Source organism: Rhyacophila brunnea, unplaced genomic scaffold, assembly GCF_057557595.1.
Source record: "Rhyacophila brunnea isolate RB1 unplaced genomic scaffold, BYU_Rbru_1.0 scaffold_6, whole genome shotgun sequence".
Lineage (NCBI taxonomy): Eukaryota > Metazoa > Arthropoda > Insecta > Trichoptera > Rhyacophilidae > Rhyacophila > Rhyacophila brunnea.
Window position 1 is genome coordinate 14,933,745 of NW_028233276.1, and position 21,227 is coordinate 14,954,971.

At 35.3% G+C, this 21,227-nt stretch overlaps 1 protein-coding gene across 1 annotated transcript in view; it reads left to right on the forward strand.

Annotated features, from left to right (window-relative positions):
* The first annotated feature begins 291 nt into the window (after window positions 1-291).
* LOC147065261 (uncharacterized) overlaps window positions 292-21,227 on the forward strand; it is a 54,365-nt gene continuing 33,429 nt past the window's right edge. Inside the window, exon 1 of the mRNA XM_085956350.1 lies at window positions 292-811. Coding sequence (XP_085812476.1) covers window positions 656-811 — 156 coding nt within the window. The 5' untranslated portion in view covers window positions 292-655. The remainder of the gene's footprint in view (window positions 812-21,227) is intronic.

Here is a 21,227-nt window from a genome sequence, read left to right on the forward strand (position 1 = left end):
ATAAATATCCAGGGAGTGTTTTATATCAAAAGAGTATCCAATGGTAGGTCTATTTGCCATAAATCATTGGAAATTTGAAATTACTTGTCAATGTACCAACTGTACAAATTTAATTGATTTTAAATTTGCCGCGTATTACGTCAGCAGTGACGTCGGTGTACGTTTCACTTGAAAGCGAAACAATTTTCAAGATTCATATATCTGTTTCGTTTTAACTCTAGACTTTTTGTACTGTAGATGTGCGACAGCGAATTTTCGTTGTTCAGATTATAGCATAGATTCAACATTCATGACAGAAGGGCAGTGTACGATAGACCGCGCGGGCAGTCAGTAGTTTTTGCTCGTGCACAAAATTGTGAATCTCATTGGAATAATCGTGGTTTTCATGGTTTCGCCCATCGATATCATTAAATTGGACATTCTGTAAGATGTCGCGAGTGCCGTGATGCTGGTTTTAGAGTGTTAAATCAAATTAAAGACGCTATTTTGGTGTTTGTGTGTGTATTTTCTATCGCTATGACGTGCTCCGGCGACACCACCTGGCGGGGGTACGCAGCAGCTATCAGCAACGAGAAGAAAACCGCTGGGCCCGAACTTCGAGATACAATAATTACCATAATATCATTAGGGAAATAATCAAAATCACACGACAAAAATGGCCGCTAAGTTTGCGCAGAATAACAGCGGCAAATCGAACATATTCCCTGTCGATAAACTGGTTCGGGTCGGATACTACGAGCTCGAGAAGACAATCGGCAAGGGAAACTTTGCTGTTGTCAAATTAGCCACTCATGTTGTGACCAAAACCAAGGTAAGATTTTCGCATAACTATCGTTAGGTTTTATCTCTGCACGAGCCTAAAAATATTTTTTAAATATTTGTCAATTTTCTTATCGAAAAAACGCGTCTCGTGCCAATATTAACATTGGAACAGTTTTAAATTTGATTTTTCGGCGAGACACTTTTGTTAGTTTGTATTCTGTCCGCTTACATGACAGAAGATGGGTAAAATGTAGATACCCCGAACATATATCCCAAAAAGGCTTAAAAGACATTAATTTCATCTGTCTTTTTACTAGAGAAAATCCATCAAGCTATCAATAACCATAATAAAATTCACTAATCCTATTTAATTATCGAACCACAAGAAGGTGTTTACGAAAATATTTTTTTTTACAAACTTTCACTCGATTATTTTCGTGACATTATTTGGAATAGAGTAAAATTTGTTACGGTGTCGCTTAAGTCGTTTTTCATCGTTATCATTCCCGCCGTATACATGTTGTTTATATATACGTACGTCTATGCTCCGTACGGTGTGTATAATATATCTACTTGAATATCGATTTGTCGAAATGCATTAAGAAGATACTATCCTTGTATGAATGAAGAGTTTCTCAATGAATGGACCAATTCACCGCTCGCGATAACTTTGCGAGACAAATCGTGCATTTTCTTTTTTTCGTTTGGGAAAGTTTGTCGTTCTCCGGTGAGATATAAGTAGGAACAACTAGTTCACGGAAATTTATTTCATTCTACACGCATCGAGAAAAATGCATCTTTAAGCAACAACAAAAAATCAAAAAAGGGAACATGTCGAAAATAATGATAACTTGTTGTCTATGGTCGTATAGAATTTGTGCGAATTATTATAATTTGTATAGTTTATCAGCAGCTGATGAGTGACTCATTTTTTAAAAAACATTGTAGCTGATAAAACGGCGCCACAATGCCAAATATTTGATTTTAAATGGGTACTAAAGTGACAGTACAATCGGCCAATTGGTTTCTCATTGGATTCTAATTGGATCATTCAAAAGCGACCTATAAAACATCTTTGCTGGAGTGGTATATTGTATTTTATGACAGCTGATATTGATACGTGACAGAATATTTACGATATAAACTTTTTAGTTAGTTACGTATCTAAACTTTTTACCTATTAGGTACCTAAAATAATATTTTGTTTGCCATGTTTATTAATTATCTAGCTAGATTGTAGGGACTAGGTATGTCTTCGAGATATTAATTGAATAATTTCGATGATGTATGTACCTGTCATTCTTACTTGTAATAATATTCTTGATAGTATCAGTAGTGATTGATGATTTATGTCATTCGATTCTTGGCTATTATTGAGTTCAGGGGTCGGAAAACTGTGTCTCGCTAGCCACATCGTGTGACTCTTTGGTACGCGAGCGCTGTTATTAAAATTTTATTACTGAATTTTCTTCCACACAGTTTTTTTTTTAAATACTATAAGGAATTGAAGGTTTCTGGAATTCAGAAGTAGTAACGCAATCCTAGTTTTCGATACAACTCCCCTCAATGCCAATATCAACTAATTATTTATTCTCCATTTAATATTGACACGGTCATCATCAGAATGCAATTCTGAATTGCTGAATCGAACGAAGAAATATTTATGGAGCTCAAAATTTGTACGTCTTCGTACCTAGGGAGTATGAACATCAGCCACGCTATAAGGCCCTCGTATTCCAGTGTGTAAAGCGCTGGCTTTTCATTCGGGTACTCCGGTTTCGATTCCCAGTGATGTCACAATATTGTTAATGTAATTTTCTCAAAGTCTGGGTGTTTGTGATTGTTTTTATTATATTACTAAATATATCACTGTTTCACTACACTACTGTCATTGGACCTGATAGCCTGTTGTAGTGTTTTGAAAGAATATAAGTAGGTACATACCTATTATATAAAGGAAAATGCAATCTGATTTCACAACACACATTGGTAGCTATAAAAGATCTAGCTAGATTCTAGGTAGTTTATTAGTCCATATTCTACACAATAAGGACCTACACACATTATGTGTGATCAGCTTTGATTGTCCTTACTTCTAAATGCTCTGATTTGGCTCCTTTACAATATTATATAAGGTACTGAAGGTGAATATTGAATTTGATAAGGAGCAGTTTCTATTCTGCGCACAATTATTATTCTCCTTGTTTCTGGACTCTGCTGATCGGTTTCTCAGGTGTTCCTGCAATGACATTAATATGGACGAATCATATGGAAAAGAAAATGACACTCACTTTATTGTCGGGTCTGCCGAATGGCATAATCTGTTCTAACGCCATCACAATAAAGGTGATATTGCTATAAATTCCTGATGCTTTTTGTTGGGTCTGCCGAATGGTTCGGTTCGAACGGGTTCGCTCAAATGAACATTGACATTAGAAACACTGCTCTAACGCCATTTCAATAAAGGTCATATTGCTATAAATTCCCGATGCGTGATATCGCATAATGGAAATTGTGTAACGTCTACCTATACATGCGAATTTACTTGCTAGCTACTGTATTGAGTGCGTCGTCCATTAATAATGTCATTGTGTTCCTGTCACATTTTTGATTTGATTGGTTCAGCGTGCTGGTGTTCTTCCTCTTTAACCGGTAAATATGACCAGTCTCCAAGCAGTCATTCCCTCCCCCTCATAAAAATATGTGAAAACTTTTCTGAACCCTGACTTACCTATATTTTTAATAGCAGTGTTTGCTTCAAAATATATTGTGGGTAGGTACTAGGTACGTAGGCACTTCATTTGAGATGTGGGCAGTTGGGCACCTCGTAAAGGCTATACGAAATCTATATAGATTATAGGTAGAGCTTTGCTATTGTCGTGGTGAATGATGTGATCTCAAAAGTTTGCAAGTAGAAAAAGGTGTCCGACAAGGTTGCACCCTTTCTTCCGATCTATTTAATTTGTATTTATATGTACTTGATAACTTACTGAATGGATGAATCGTCGAATTGATGGTTAATATTTTTTTCTGTTTCCGTTATCCCGATGGCGATAATACTACCCACCTGTGGCGAAAGATGCCTGTTGAAGATAGGTAGGCTGTGATAGATAACTTAAAAAAAGTCCTAGGAGAGCCACATTTATTATTTACAGTAGGCAGTGGCGAAGACTCCATACTAGGCAATTATTTGAAGCCTGCCTTCTTAAGAAAAATATTTTTAATTGCATATTGACTTATTTTTATAATTACTTTGATTATATTATATATTATTCTATAAAATAATTTATTTTGCCAACGAGAGATGCCGTATGTGTATAGATCTACCATCGTAAGTTGGCAGCCGGTCGAATTTGGAACTAAAATTGTCTATCGAGGATAAATTTGTTATAAATGCCATTTAATTTTACAACATGTTTCTCGAATTATGGATTGCATAATATTTGTACAGAAATCTACTACCAATAAAAAATTATAAATTACCATTTTTTTGTTAGTTATGGTAAAATTCTCAATGTCATACTAGCGCCCTCACTGAAATGCCAATTTATAATGGTAGATCTATAGTAATATATTACACAGATAAAAAAATATAATATGTACCTATATATAATAAAAATATACCACAGCGCACCATCTGTCTTGACGTAAATAAAGGTCGGATTATGTTTCAAATAATTCTCAATTTTTTTCATATGGACTAAGGAATTGTATGAACTAAGGAAAGCTCTGATCACAAAGCCTAAAACCGAAAACAATTATATGGTGTTTAATCGAATATTAATAAACATAGACTGTTTTTAAAAATAAAAAGAACCTTTATCTAATGATTTTTGATGTGTATAAATGTTTTGAAAAATACGTAATTTAAACTGATCGCTTAATTTTATGTCGTCAGTGAGTTTTTGAAGTATCATTAAATTAGTGTGTCGTCGTCTTTAGTATGTACCTATTCATTAGTATTAATATCGTATTATCTTCTTATTTATCGAAAGTACCTATACCTGACAGGTGTGTTCTTTTTATCAGATCTCCACAGCCTACCTCTTTCCAAAAGTCACCCTTCGCCACTGACCGTAGGTATTTACTTGAATTAGATTTTTTTTCATTTTCAGTATTTTGCTGAACAAAAAATATCATATTTTATCTTTTTATGATAGATATTACATGAAAAAAAAACAACAGGCAGTAAAGTAGATATTTCAGACAAATAATACCAACCGCGGCTCGAACTCGGGCTAGAAAATTGTTGAGACTGTTTCAGTATCGGCCTGGCGCCCCGAAATGAATGTATATTTTTACAAAGATTGCATAGTTGTGTGGACTGGAAGACCCGTTAGGCTTAAATACCTGCAGCCTCAGGTCACGTGATAGTATGACACTGGTTTTGTTTTGACATTGTGTGTTTTTACAATTCATGACGTGTAACCGTACGTATGTGTTTGCGTTAAATCAAATTAGTTGAAGCCATTGTTGGATTGTGTTGGTAACGATATCTGCATAGGTATGTCCGTCTAGTCAAGCGAGCCGAAAATTATATTATTTTTGTAGAACATAAAATAAAGAGGTTATTTAAATGCGTTAATAGGCAACAACTAACAATTATTTTTCTTGAAGGTGGCTTTTAAATAATCGCCTAGTATGGAGTCTTTGCCACTGCTACCTGCCTTGATTGCCAAATGCGTAGCCTAGAAGAAATGGCCGAACTCCTCCACAGAGTGGAAACATATAAAGTAAGATGATAGGCCTCGATATATACAAGTCAACGAACAAATTGATTCTCATAATTATATTGATCGCACAGGGTGCCAGGAATGGCAAACATGGCACTGAACGGTCTGGAAATCATCCATGATTTTGTTTATCTCGTCTCATGTATAATTGAAAATGGGAATTGTAAATCTGACGTCATTAGGCGAATAGGGTTGGCAAAAACCTGCATGTATGACAGAATTTAGATGAGCAAGAATATAACTAGGGACGCTAAATAAAAGACGTACCTACCTATAATAAAATTTCTTTCCATTTGCCTTAACTGCGTAGAGACATGGGAATTGAAAGCAATATACAGAAAATGGCTGCAAGTTTTCGAGATGTGCTGGTTGGAGAAAGATACTCTGAATTCCATTGAAGCATATCCTGTTTTTTTGGACATATTTCCTGCAGAAGCGCTGATAATCTGAAGTGGTTGTTGGATACCAGAAAAGTCTAAAAACGAAGAGGGCAAGGAAGCATATTGACTTACTGTAGTGGTCAGGCGAAGGAAGCCGACTTGAGATACTCGGGAGATGCAGAAAGGAATTGCAGAGGGTTACAGTCACCTACGTTGAAACGTTAACATCGTTTTAATGTACTGTGCATCATTTGAGCAGTGTTGAACCTTTAAATTGTCTTGAAACAATACATTAATGCTTTAAACATGATTTTGATGTGATCAAGTCCGGATCTTATTTCGTGCTTTCCGTCCTTGCGACTGTCTGGATAATGACGGCGATAAACAATTATTTTTTGGATATTAAACAAAATAATATATGATCGTTGGTAATATAATTATTATTTCAAGGATACCCAGTATTAATAATGGCCTTGACCGACTACCTGTTATCGATTACCACCTTCAAAAGAACGGTTGACTGATAAATTATGATTTTAATTTGCACTCCCTAATTTCAGTGAACGGTGATGTGTCCTCCTGCTTGTACCGGTTCGCGCGAACCAGTAGCTAATAATATAAACATATTTTGCAGAGCCGTTCGTTATCTGTATTGTTCTCTCATCGAGAAACATTGTGTGCATACAATGATGGAAATAATAATATTTTATACTTATAGTATTTTTAGTAGAAACAATAACGTTTTAACTAAAAAGCTTTTTTCATAATATTTCTTCTTCTTCGTTGTGTCTCAAGAGTTTGTCTTCATATATAAATGTTAAATACTTAATATCGATATACGTATCCAATGTGAAGTTGTTTTTAATGTTTCCGTCACTAATTAGTAGGTATGTGATGCAAACGTGACAATTTGCCAACGAAATGATAATAATAATAATTGGTGTGTTCATGCAATTTTTTTTCTCCGTGTTCTTAATTTCCACAGATTTTTCTCAAAAAAAACACACACCGGTTGCACAACGTTTCAAAGCTATTTTTATGTCGTTTAGAAAAAAGCTTGCAGAATAGATACGTCCGCACGCATTGTTCTCGTACTACCAGTATCCGAATTTTCCCATATACTTACCTAGTTATTGATATAATATACTGACTACTGAGACAACACTAATGATGGTCTTCCCGCGTGGCACTCAAGAATGACATAATCATTGTCGTAGAGATAGATGGCTTGTAAAAGTATCGTTGAAGAAGCGGACAGTACGTCTTATGACGCTGGATGCGGCGTCGAAGACCTGCCAGCGAAAGTGGGATGCGCGGAACAGCTGATAATAAATAGAATTCCGATAGGCAATATTCAATACACTACATTTTGATGCAGAGTTTTGAATGTGTGAGTGTCCTACGAAAATGAAACACGCATTATCCACGTGCAATAGTGTGTGTAATACAATACACCAATATTAAATGAGCGTCAATGCATAAACCGAGAGCAGTTGTCAGTATTCTACGTATGACCTATTCTTGACACGCGTTTAAGTTTATCCCGGCTTATTCCTTACTCGAGATCGGTTACCCGCTACTCCTTACCCGTTAGGTATTTCAGTTCCCATTATTTCTGAGTTCCCTGGTGGGATGCCTCCACCAAGTGCAGGCACACATATTTGTTTTTCTCTAACGTACCTACAATGGCGATTGGATATAACCAATGTGACTCCTGTCAGTGTTTGACTGGCCATGGTGGATGCGCTGCCAAGCTCTTTGAGCTTGGACTTGGCAGGCTAGGTGTTGATCGCTAGAATCGGTGTAGAATATCCTGGGTATGGCCGGTATGGGGAATGTACCCGGAAAAGTGAGGTATTCCAGGGTTGAAGGGCAGTGGCACCATTTTGTTAAACCCCACGCTGCCTTTCTGTGGTACGCGGCCTGGTCGTATCTGTATTATCTAATATATAAAAATTAATATTTGTGTGTTTGTTTGTTCGTATTTAATGCGCAGCCATACCGTTCATCCGATTGCAATAAAACTTTGTAAACTTATTGCTTGCACTTGCGGGAACAGTATAGGCTATACTAATATATAAAAATGAATGTCTGTCTGTCTGTGTGTCTGTCCCGTATGCGTTCCTATACCATTCATCCGATTGCAATGAAATTTTGGTAAGTGGTTGCATGTACACCCATGAAGGTTTCTGAATTAGAAAAATCATCATCTTCTTCTTCTTCATTATATTTTCTTTTATTTGTATGGTTCCTATACCATTCATCCGATTGCAATGAAATTTTGGTAAGTGGTTGTATGTACACCCATAAAGGTTTCTAAATTAGAAAAATCATCATCTTCTTCTTCTTCTTCATTCTATCTTCTTTTATTCGTATGGTCCCTATACCATTCATCCGATTGCAATGAAACCTTCGTCAGTTGTTGTGGTAACACCCGCAATGGTTTTTGAATTAGTACAACCATCTTCTTCTTCTTCTTCTATTCTATATTCTTCTATTCGTATGCGTTCCTATTCCATTCATCCGATTGCAATAAAATTTTCGTCAGTAATTGTGCCAACACCCGCGAAGGTTTCTGAATTAGTACAACCATCTTCTTCTTTTTCTTCTTCTTCATTCTATATTCTTTTATTCGTATGGTCCCTATACCATTCATCCGATTGCGATGAAACCTTCGTAAGTTGTTGTGGTAACACCCGCAATGGTTTTTGAATTAGTACAACTATCTTCTTCTTCTTCTTCTTCTTCTTCTTCTTCTTCTTCTTCTATTCGTATACGTTTCTATTTCATTCATCCGATTGCAATAAGATTTTTGTCAGTAATTGTGTCAACACCCGCGAAGGTTTCTGAATTAGTACAACCATCTTCTTCTTCTATTCTATCTTCTATTCGTATGCGTTCCTATACCATTCATCCGATTGCAATGAAATTTTGATCAAGTGTTGTGCTCACGCCGCAAAGGTTTCTGAATTGTTACAACTATTTTCTTTTTCTTCTATTCTATCTTCTTCTATTTGTATGCGTTCTTATATCATTCATCCGATTGCGATGAAATTTTGACCAGTTGTTGTGAGTACGCCCGCAAAGAGTTCTGAATTAGTACAACCATCTTCTTCTTCTTCTATTCGTATGCGTTCCTATACCATTCATCCGATTGCAATGAAAATTTGATTAAGTGTTGTGTTCACGCCCGCAAAGGTTTCTGAATTGATACAACCATTTTCTTCTTCTTTTTCTTCTATTCTATCTTCTTCTATTCGTATGCGTTCTTATACCATTCATCTAATTGCGATTAAATTTTGACCAGTTGTTGTGCGCAAGCCCGCGAAGGTTTTTGAATTAGTACAACCATCTTCTTCTTCTTCTATTCGTATGCGTTCCTATACCATTAATCCGAATGCAATGAAACTTTGGTGAGTTGTCATGCGCGTGCCCACGAAGATTTCTGATTTAGAAAATCATCTTCTTCTACTATTCGTATGCGTTCCTATACCATTCATCCGATTGCGATGAAACTTTTGTCAGTCGTTGTGCGCACACTTGCGAAGGTTTCTAAATTATTATTATATAAAATACAAAGTTTGTTGTTTGTTTATTCCATCCAATTTTGATTTTTTTTTACTACATATTAATAACATTAATAACGTTTTCATATTTTGGATTCGATTTTAATTTAGTGTTCTTATGTTTGACCTTTACTCCTATTAGAATTATTTTCATATTGCCATATTGTATTACAAAGATATTTTAATATTAAAAAATAATTACCTATTATTATTTTTCAAATATCTAAGATAAATATAACCACGAAGCGACCCTGTGCGAAGCCGGGTACTTCAGCTAGTTATACATATTTATCAAGTAGATATGGATTTCTCTTTGTTAATTTGGACGATTTTTATTATTGTTTCTTTCAAATAATTTGACTGTTTATCTACTGAAATGAAATAAATATCGTTGTTGCCAGTACAATTTCAAATATTAATTATTATACATACCAACGTGGTACCCCTCTGACAATGCACCAATTATTGTTTCATACCATTGTCACAGTTGATTCCTGTTTCAATAATCGAAGCAAAAAAAAGTAAAATTATTTGAAGAAAGTCACGCAGTGGCGGCGTCGGTTGGTACCCGCTAATTAATTAATAAAATATCATTTTCTTTTAGTGCTTCTTCATTTTCTAATAAAATAATTGACTTTTAATTAGTTGCCATTGTTCGAAGTGAACAAATAAGACCCGAAAACAAAAACTGAACGTTGTTATATGATGCCATTCGCGATAATTCAATTACTTATTAATTTATTATATTTTGTATAACGTATAAAAAATACAATTGAAAATAATGTTTTAGCTATTGGATCACGTTGTGCAACATTCGTTTTTTTAAATTATTATTAAATTTGTTTTTTTTTATTACTTACTTACACCTGTAAATTCGCTTCTTTTGTTGCGGTGTACATTTAATTAGTGGAATTTAAATTGCGGCGTTTACGCAATAATAATTTTCTTTTGTTTTGTGCATAGAAAATGTTTCCTATTGTTTCTGCCGGAAAACTTTTGCTTAGCTAACGTTCCGGTAACTTCCTTGATTTATAAATCGTAAGAAAAACAGATTTTACAGTACTTTATCCACACAATGTAATAAAAACAACCGTATTCATCTGCTTGGATAGGGGATAAAATATTAACCCTAACTTGAAAAAATAACCGAATTTAAGAATATTAAAAATACAAAATAATCGCTAAAATAAAGGGTGAAAACTGCGCTGTTATTTGCATAAATCTACTTTCTGTGAACACGTTTTTTCTCCACGTGTGAACATAAAAACACTGTTTAATTATAAATTTATTCCGTAGTATAATTTGTTACATACACAGTACATACCCAACAGTAACACAGTTTCTCGACTACTTGGATGGATATTTGATTAAGCGGTCCAAGTACGATCCAAGTACACTTGGACCGAGTGCCATCCAAGTGCACTCGTATGAGACGTCTTTATACTAATTATTCCTATTCAAGCTACTTGGACCGCGTTCTACTCATCCAAGTTAGCTTGGATAGGAATAATTAGTATGAAGCTGTCACTTGGATGGCAATCGATCCAAGTGTACTTGGATCGTACTTGGACCGTGTCAACGCGGCTTTACGCACGAGGTAAAAAACATCCGAAAGGCAGACCTATGGAACACTGGGTCGACAAAATCGCTCAATTTCTCTGAAGTAGATACGTGGTAGCGTTTGGAGGCGTCTTCGTCCGGCAGTGGATTAATCCAGGCTAATGTATATTTCACTAACCATTTTGATGATGGATTTGCAGTCTTAAACATCTGTGTCTTGATGCAAAATCTGAATTACGCCACCATTGACTTCCGTACTCTCGGGGTGCCGTATTGAAAGTCGTGTCCGGAAACTTGTATGTATGCAGTTCGCCGCGAAATGTTGTATCGGAAATATACGACTCTGTGGAGGCCCATTATGATCTAATTAGGATCGGACATGGTCGGGTATTAAAGACCGTCCAACCTCTCTGGGTCATACATTACCTAGTGACATAAAATTCAAGTCTAAATAAAACACGGTTTAGTGTAGTTTAGAGTAGTTTAGGTCGGTTTACACTTTACAGGAAAACAGCAGCAAACAAATTTTGAAAATAGTCGATATATTTCATTATTTATTACGTTAGTTTAGGTTTTCATTCTTGAATTCATGAATTTTGCCAAAATCAGCTATAAAAATTGAATTAATGTTCATATTGAATCTAATAAAATTGGAGACCATATAATATTATACGGTCATCTTTTTCCGGAAAGAAAGCTCACGGCGAACTGTGCCACGGTGAAATGCTTTACGTACAATTTATATGTATTGAAAGCGGGCACTGTTGGATAGAGTTGTTGAAGAGAGCCAAGATCCGCCCAGGCTCTCCTGATGATGTTAACAATTACATTATTATTTTAAATAAAGTTATTGGCCTGTCAACATCACTAATTGCACTGTTTAAACTTAAAGTGATAAGTGATAAGATTTAAGCAAAAAAATAATCACAATGTTTGCTTACGCGTTCTTTAGTAATAATTGGCAATGAACTATGATTTATATAATTTCCCCATTAGTGTTAACAACCGCGTATCTACTTTTAATTCATAATGCTTTTTTACTACATCGTAAGTACGTGTAATTTGCAATGGTCCCTGTTTTTTCTTTTATCTTGCTGCGGTTTCGGAAAACACGAAATTCTATTTCATTATCTTTTAGATAAAGACTTATTTTGTTAAGGTAGCTAACAAACATTGTAGGTACGTAAGTACATATTACATTAAAAACACATAACCAATTTTCCTACGTAGGTGTTTATTTACTTGTATGTTAGCAATAATTAACATACTCAAATGTTTTTTTATTGAAATCTCGATTCTAGATTCTTAGGATAAGTATCTAAGTGGGTAGGTATTCTTAATGATTTATTGTTATTAAGTACCTACTTACTTATAGATATTTATTACTCGTGTTTAGATTATGTTTAATTATCTCGATTATTGATTGGTATCAATCGAAATTAGTCCAATGTAATTAATAATTACGATTATCTACTAACCTATCATCCTGTCTATCTGAGATAAGCGAACCGCACCGTAGCTCCAGTTGCGTAGTTACCAAATTTAATCTGGCTGTACATTTATTATTTCTATTCAGGCATGTATTGTAAGTTTATATCAGCATTCTACAAACATTTCAATTCGCTAGAACACGTGTTGGCAAAATAAGTCGAATTAATTCATCTCGGTAGCCTGTCATCGTCAGTGGGCTGTCAGATGCGCCATACAACTCAAGCACCTTTTTTACCTTCTTACGTTCACGGTTTGGGTTGGGAAATAGGGATAGGGGTAGGATCTGCTTGGTTTGGAGGAAGAAAAGGAATAACTCAATCACGCAATTCAATTAATTAATTTACGCCAGTTCAAAAAACACACTTTTATTGGAGCATCAATCTACAATATAATGATCTCTTGGACGAGACTTAACAAACTATGTTTTAGAAAAAATCGTTTCACGTACTTATACCAGGGATGGTCATACATGAGGTCAACGAGAGCCACATTCTGAATTTTCATATATATAAAGAGCCACACCAGTCACATTTAGAAAGGAAAACTCTATAATGGAGAAAGAAAATACCCATATTTTTATCAAGAGATATTGGGAGCCGCACTTAACCCAACGAATAGCCGCATTTGCCTACGTCTGTACTATACGTTCGTATTTTATGACAGATTTGGTGGCCCCTTTGAAAACTTTAGCCTGTGAAATTGCCTGCTCTCCTACTTCGATGAACCTCCACTCCCACCCTCAGAGCTAGCCGAGGGATTCGGAGGCACCTCATCTAATAAGCCGCCACTGAGTGTAAATACGCTGCAAGGAATTACTACATATTTATAAAAAATCTCTAGTGAAGAATACGTATCTATTTATTGATTTGACACCTACTGATGAAGCGAACGCCTCCTGCGCTATTCGAATCGGTTGTTGTATTTTCTAAATAAGTCTTACTTTTCACCGATAGATGGATTGGTCAGAAAGCTGAAGAAAGGGTAGATCTGTTATCCAAGATTGGCAATTGGTATAGGTAAATCAATATATAGTGACACTATGGGCGATTAGTGGGTATATTGGAATTATTGTTTCCTGCGATGCTGCCAATCAATACCACTGAAACTGCAAGCCGCTTTTACCGTGCACATAGTCAGGGACGCGCCAAGGGTGGTTGCCGCCCGGGTACCGACCCAAAATAGCCGCCCTCCACAAAAAAAATAGTGAAAATATGACACAGGTCAAAGAAAAGTTGAAACAAATATTTTATTGTTATCGAAATATATAAAGCCGGATACTCATTAGCGAATCGTAACTGTGACCGTTGCAGATACAGTAACCAGTAAGGACGCCAAATAAATAATTATTTCGTATCTAGTTTTGGTTACAGTACCTATCTGGAATGGTTACAGTTACAGCTCGCTAATGAGTGCCCGGCTTAACATTTTATGTTTTAAATAATATGCTCATGATGAAAATTCTCCGCGGGCGACTTTCATTCATCATAAAGTTTATTGTTTGGAATTGAATAACATATATTTTTCTATAAGATCGTAAATGTTTTTCTCGAACTTTTGCCGCCCCCTGACACCGAGTGGCATTCCCCTGCCCATGGTCCTTCTGTATACTGATTTCTTTATAAAGCCATTGATAATATGAAGCCTAGTACAGACACAACAACATCAATATTTTCGATCCGCGCCAGAATACAAACAATCGCGGACATACGATATTTAAAATATTCGTGAATATTAAAAAAAAATGTTCGTATTACGTACAGTTTTTATATAACTTTCGTACAACGTTAGGCATTCGTAAACTTTTGCTGACTAGATGTGGGTGGTTGGTACCATTTACAAACAACAAAAACCACAAAATTTTCCAGTTTTAATTTCGTTACTGAGCTTGACTTCGGTTCACAGTTATGACGGGTATTATCGAAGGAATCCGGAGTTCCTTAGAACTGTGAGGAAACTGTGGTGACAATATGTGGCTTTCCCTTATTATTAATCGTCGTATCCTCTTATAAATGTATCTGTTGGGAATTCTTAGTAACTACTGAAGAGCCAGAAAAGACTGCTGGCAGTCCATGGGCGAAAGTAGCAGTTTGAGACTAACTACGTGACTCGATTTAGCTTTTAGCGAAGATGGCGGTAGGCTTAGATCCGCCATAAATAGTGCACATGTTAGTCACACGTATTTGTTTTTATTGAACTAAGCTACAATTATTTACAGATTAAAAAATCAATTAAACCTTGCCTAACCAAACCATGATAGTTTTGGTATACAATACATATTTTGGGCGATACGACAAAATTACGCACACTTTTTCATTCATATTTATTTGTTTTCGTCATATTGTTGGTTCATGTTCATTTTTTTAAATTCATTTATTTTATCTATAAAATATCCTAAGCTACGTATGATTTAATTGCATAATTTTAGATCATTAAAGATAGAATAATATTTTTTGACTATTATTATGGCTTCGTTTCCCGGGGTTTAATTGAATTTTAAAAACTAACCAAAACCGTCTGTAAATTGTAGTCTTAGTTCAATGAAAACAAATACGTATGACTGAGAAAGTTTAGTGTGCACTATTTATGGCTGATTTTAACAGCCTACCTCCACCCTTCGCCACTGCTCTATATACAATATAATTAATTACATAGATAAATTATTATCAATTCCAAGCTTCGTATTTTTTCTATAGGTGCTTCTAGTAAGCAGAGTAATAGTGTCGGGTCGCTGGGTATTTTAAATTCCGATTACCCCTCCCCCCCGATACCCAAAGGCACTTTCTTCATCATTTTAATATCGATTTTAATATATCGAATATTTTAATATCATTTTAATATCGAAAAGAAATCACTGGTCTCAGTTAAAGTGTACTTCTCTCATAAACACTTTGGAAACACTAATCGCTTTTTTCACTTGTTTATCTTCAGTTTAAATACTAGAACTACGTATTGATATTGTGTACATATGAAGCGCCTAGTTTCAAAAGCCCCTAAAACGATTTTAAGTAGTTCTGAGAAAAATGAGAAAAACGATTTTAGGTAGTTTTGAGAAAAATGAGAAAAAATCATATCTATTAAATCTGTGAACTTTATGTATTTATTTTTTAATTCATTACATTCTAAAGAGTATTTTGGCTTTCCATTTTAGGGGTATTTGAAAAGCACACCAACCCATTTTAGCGGGTTTTGAAATTTACCCTAATTTTTGATCATACGTATTTACGGTTTTTGGCGTTTTATAAAGTTCAATCTTTGGCCATAATGTAGGTAACAAAAATATCCATCTAAATACATATCTAACTCAAAAAATTTCAAAAACCGTTTTAGGGGCTTTTGAAACTAGGCATTTCATATTATAAACTCTCGATTTTTCGAAACCTGTCACCGTATCGGGCCTCCGCGGATTTAAAACCGCGACTATATACTACTAATCGAAAGAAACTTCAGGGTGTATTCATTCAGCCGTGGCGAAAACTGAGCTGATCTGATATTATGTTCTATTGACCCACTCAATAAACGTGGGCTCAAGACGTGTTACGCACCTTACCTACGCCAATAATTGTTATACAAATGAGACAATAATAATTCATTATAAATTACTTGTAACATTCAGCTGTGTGGGATATGAACCGAGGACTAACCCATTTCGATAGTAACTTGTGAATTTTCAACTATTCATCCAAGTGATTACTACTTATCTACCAATATTTTGCTAGTAGCTAGTAATGGGTAATGCTTACTTATTGATGTTGATATTAGCGAAATAACTCACTGATTTCTCTGCGTGACTCACCACTTCGAGTTATGAAGAGTTGTGATTTGCAAATAATGCTAACGATTGTCGTGTTGACCGAAACAATTATTACAACGTCTTATTAGTTTTGATAACACCCGTGCTTTGTGAAGTGTGTAGATAGATATTAAATGAAATTTCTTCTTCAATGTTTGATCCACATAAGCAGTGACGTCCGTAGACAAAATGCCGCCCTTAAGCAGACTTTGAATAACGTTCCCTTTTATTTTTAGTTTCAGATTGTCTGCAAATTTATTTTAGGTTATATTAAACAGACAAATACACAAAAAATCATTGAACACACCGACAATTGAAAAATAGGGCGTTTACACGAAACCGGGGTACGTACATGGGTACGTATAGGTCTTTTATATATATTTTTTATTATAATGTCTTATTTATTGGGTCTTTATTTACTGTAAAGCAGTGTTTCCATACTTCATTTTTGCCAAACCCCACTTCAACGCTTCAAAAATCTCCATGCCACCCCTTCAAAATGTTCTAACCCAACAAATTCTGAAAAAAAAATGAATTGCTTCAAATAAAAAAATGCACACAGGCAATACTATTTTACCACGTTTTTCTTAGCTCGTATTCTTATTTATCCGGTGGTTGTTTATCCACTACAAATCTTGCAATCGATTTTTAACTAACTTCCCGACTAGCTAGATATTTGAAACTTTTAGAATATATTATCAGAACACGATGCCAACGCATTCTTTTAATACTTTTAGCCATCTTTAAGTAGAATTGAATTCATTTTCAGTTAATTCTGTTTTGTATGAAAAGTTATTTCGGAAGAAATCCGTAATCCAATCCACTATTATTGGTTGCTAAGGGGGTGGTCCTAGCAACTAAATTATTAATATATACGTGCGTTACTATGGAAATCAAAATGACATTTCAGTATTCTATATTTGTTTGTTTGTTGCAAAATAGCAAAAAAATGATTTGTTGACAATTGCCTTATTTGTCGTAAATTATTAATACATATAATTGTCAAGTTTATATGATTCAACAGAAAGTTTAAAAACGTGTTATATAAAAAGTTCTTTTTATCTTGTCATTATTTAATTTAACTTTCGTAAGTAAATATGTATATTACGTTACATATTATAGGTACCTACAACTCCGAAGAAAATGAATGCGATCCTTGTGCTATGCTTTGTCTTCAAATGATTTTCAGGATGACCTTTTTGCCCCCCAAAACATTGAAATTACCCCCCGGTGTGGCGTACGCCCCACATTGAAAAGCACTGCTGTAAAGAGTTAAAGGCGTCCACGTAAAAGGCGTCTATATGCAAAAACAAAATAGTTCAGGAGAGAAAAAAAACGTTTTATTCGATTGTGTGGACTTTTGGAGTATATCTGTGATAATAATTATGTTCATGAAAACACTCTTTATCATTGACATTAAAAAAATATATATATTTTGGATAATAAAATAATCATATAAACACATTTTCTACGGTAAGCATTTTAGTGTTGCTAATATCTCAAAAAGTGTGGCAGTTAAAATAATAAAACTTTCCAATATCGTGAGCAGCTATATAGACCCATTTTGGTTAATAAAATCACTTTTTGACACGATTTATTTATTATATAGACCCCTTTTCCGGGGACGCCTTCGTTCATTGTTAAGCACCAATTATCAAATTTTTGTACAAAATTGTCCTTTACGTCTTATTACGATTTAATAAAATAACACTAGATTGGTACTTACAACAATTGTGTATTTTCAATCGTAAATTAAATTCATTTTGATTTTTGATTAAACGAAATATTGCAATGACAATCTTTAAGACGGTACTTCAGTAAAACGGCTAATAATTTTCAACTATAGGTGCGACGAAATTTCGGACTGGCTGGCAATCGGAGAGGGAAAGTGGAGCTGTGAACACGTCAATTTGTTTTGTGATGGCGACGGGGGAATTAATTCATAAATCGTGTAAAGATGACTAAAAAACGTTACCCATTTACTTGAAAAAGAAAACATATCAATGAATATATTATTATTATTATTAGTAATAGAACAATAAACATAACATTAAATGGACGCATGTTGACTTTTTATGACAAATTATGTTTTGTTCTGCACGCCTCATTTGTAAAATCTTCGCGTTGCGTAGTCACGATCGTTTTAGAACGTGCCCCAGTTGAAGTATGGCCTTAATCTCCTGACACGCATACTGACGTTTAGAATAGGAAAACATTGTCAGCGTGGCAGGAGAAAAATTCTGCTTACTGGAAAATGTGTCTGAAGTTGTATTATCTATTCCCCCTTTTTTCCTTAATTTGCTGCTCCGTAGAATGGGCATCCTTGTAAGCAGTGCATAACTCGCCTAACCCACACAAGATATCACTGGTGGGGTACGTATTGCTGGCGACATCTAGTGACGGAATTATATGACATACAAACAAATAATAATATCATTGGAGGGGTGATTATTAATACATACGTAGGTGCCATTATGCCGGTAGGTGGATTCAACCGTATAACTGCTTTTTATTTAAAAAAAATGATGAACGTTTTTATTCTTGACATTTTATTAAATTCCATAATTTCTATGCATACAATGTTCTTATTATTTTCATAGCAACGTATCTAGTATGCATGTTTTGACGTGACTCGAACCCATTCAAACACTACAAAATATGATAATAAACATGAAGAGATACTTTTCATTTTACTTAAATATTTTTCTTGAAATATGAATAATGTATTATTTCAAAACCAGTTCTCATTTACAGAACGCTGTAAACGGTCATGTACAATAATTTATAATCGCATATTTAATTCTGTTGTCGATTTATTCAACTCGTTTACCTATGTCCTTCGTCAAGCACTCGTCTTAACCTTTGATACACCATATTTTGAGGAAATAATATAATAATAAATTCCCTTTTTAATGCAATTTGGTGTGTGCCTGCATTGGAATCGCTCTTACTATTTACCCCAGCCATATTTTCTGGCAAGTGATTTCACGACTTATTCATATATTTTTTGATATTTGTGCATAATTACTTATTTTATAATAATGCTTTATATTAATTAAATAGTGCTATAATACGATGGCCGGCGGCTTAAGCGTTGGCTTATGATGTTGTGGGTTCCAGGTTTGAATCCTGGGTCTGGCGAAAAGGTACACATGTTGTTTTCAATTTGTGTTTGGAGTCAGAGTATGGACCTAATGACAGTCATTTCTCGTCAAAACAAAAATCTGTTAATACAAACCTCCACTCCGTAGAGGCCCATAATGATACTATTAGGATCGGACATCGTCAAAAGAAAAGATTGTCTATATTGTCATTTGAACTATTTTTCGCGTGTTTTCCATATATCCAGAGACTTGAAATTCGGTACATACTTAGGTCTTAATGCAGTGACATTTCCTGGCGGTCCGGTGCCTTAACCATGGAGTCTCCGTACAACGTTCTTAAAAACCGAACCTTTTTGTTAATGACTTCTTATTAATAACTTGACAATCATAATATTTAGTTGACATTGATACAGTGAGCAAGGAAAATGTCATCATGTGTGACGGTGACGTATGTGTTTATCATTGTTTTAGATTTGAAATGTATCTTTTCTAATCTTATTTATTCTGAGATCATAATATATAGTTGCACCTGTCGATTCAATGAACAAAAATGTCTCTTAACTCTCTCATTTTTTAATCCCACACAATATAAAGTATGTTACTTATTTGAAACACTTGTTTTTATTTTTTCCCGTTTTTTTTTGTATTGTTCTGTTCGTATTCTCGGGACTTTTCATGAAATTTATCGTACAGTTTCAGTTTCAGAGGGAGGGAGGGTCCTCTTATTTTTCACACACTGCATCTGTTTATGTACCTACGCAATGGCATGAATAATGTATGTACGTCAATGCAAACTGCAATATTAGCGATCTCGGCTGATTACGTATATTATTATTGTTGTGCTTCTGTTGCGATGCTGTGATGGATGTTATGTCATTCGGCTCGTGGACGGCGACAACAGAATTGCGTTTGAAAATCGATGACAGGTCGCAGCGGCCGATACTCGGCGGCTACGTAATGGCAATTTTGGCGCGTAACATTCCGAAGCACGTGCGTATGACGCGGAGCACGTGCGCGCCACTGTCAGCACGTGCGTGCGCGGCGACCAGGGGCAGGGGTGTGCACGGGGGCCATGACAACCCCCTTCGACGATACGCTATAGTTTTACGTACACCGGTATGAATCTCAACTGACATAATTAATACGATTCGATTACTTATACCTACGTGGAATTTGTTGTTTGTAAGAAAGAATACTTGATAGGTACTTACATTATCCGCTGTTTTTTTTTTACGGCGTCGTGGAAATTCAACATTGACGATTTCGTTGACTCATTTTCTGTTGAAAAATTCGTCATCCGATGTACGAATTTACAGGTGGCAAAGGCTTGAAAGGTTGTTTTTATTATTAAATAAATCTAATTCAAAGGTAGTCAGTAATGTAGCTTTAATGCAGAAGGGTTCACAGTGTTTGTCGTTCTTTAACCATCTTGCACACCTAGTTCAGCAGTCCGCAGATTGATGGTATGTTTACAGGCACACACACACGGGGTGGGGGGGGGGGGGGTCTGTGGGTTCAGAACCCGTCCAGAAGCGAAAAAAAATAGGTAAATGGAACATTTTTGAGGATCGCGACCCGGATGATTTGGGTGTCGAACAGTCTATGAATGGTTTTGTTCCACTCTCAGTATTGTACGAAACGCAAGACTTGTAGCCACTGGAAGACCTGTGACACTCGTGAATTGGTGCAACTATCTGGGGCATCTAATGTTTGTTTTAATATTCCGATGGGGCGTGTTTAAAAGACAGGCCTATACAAACGGACACTAACGATCCTAATAATTATGACCGTCTCGCCCATTCGATGACCACTTTTTGATGCGACAGCTCGCAATAACTCGT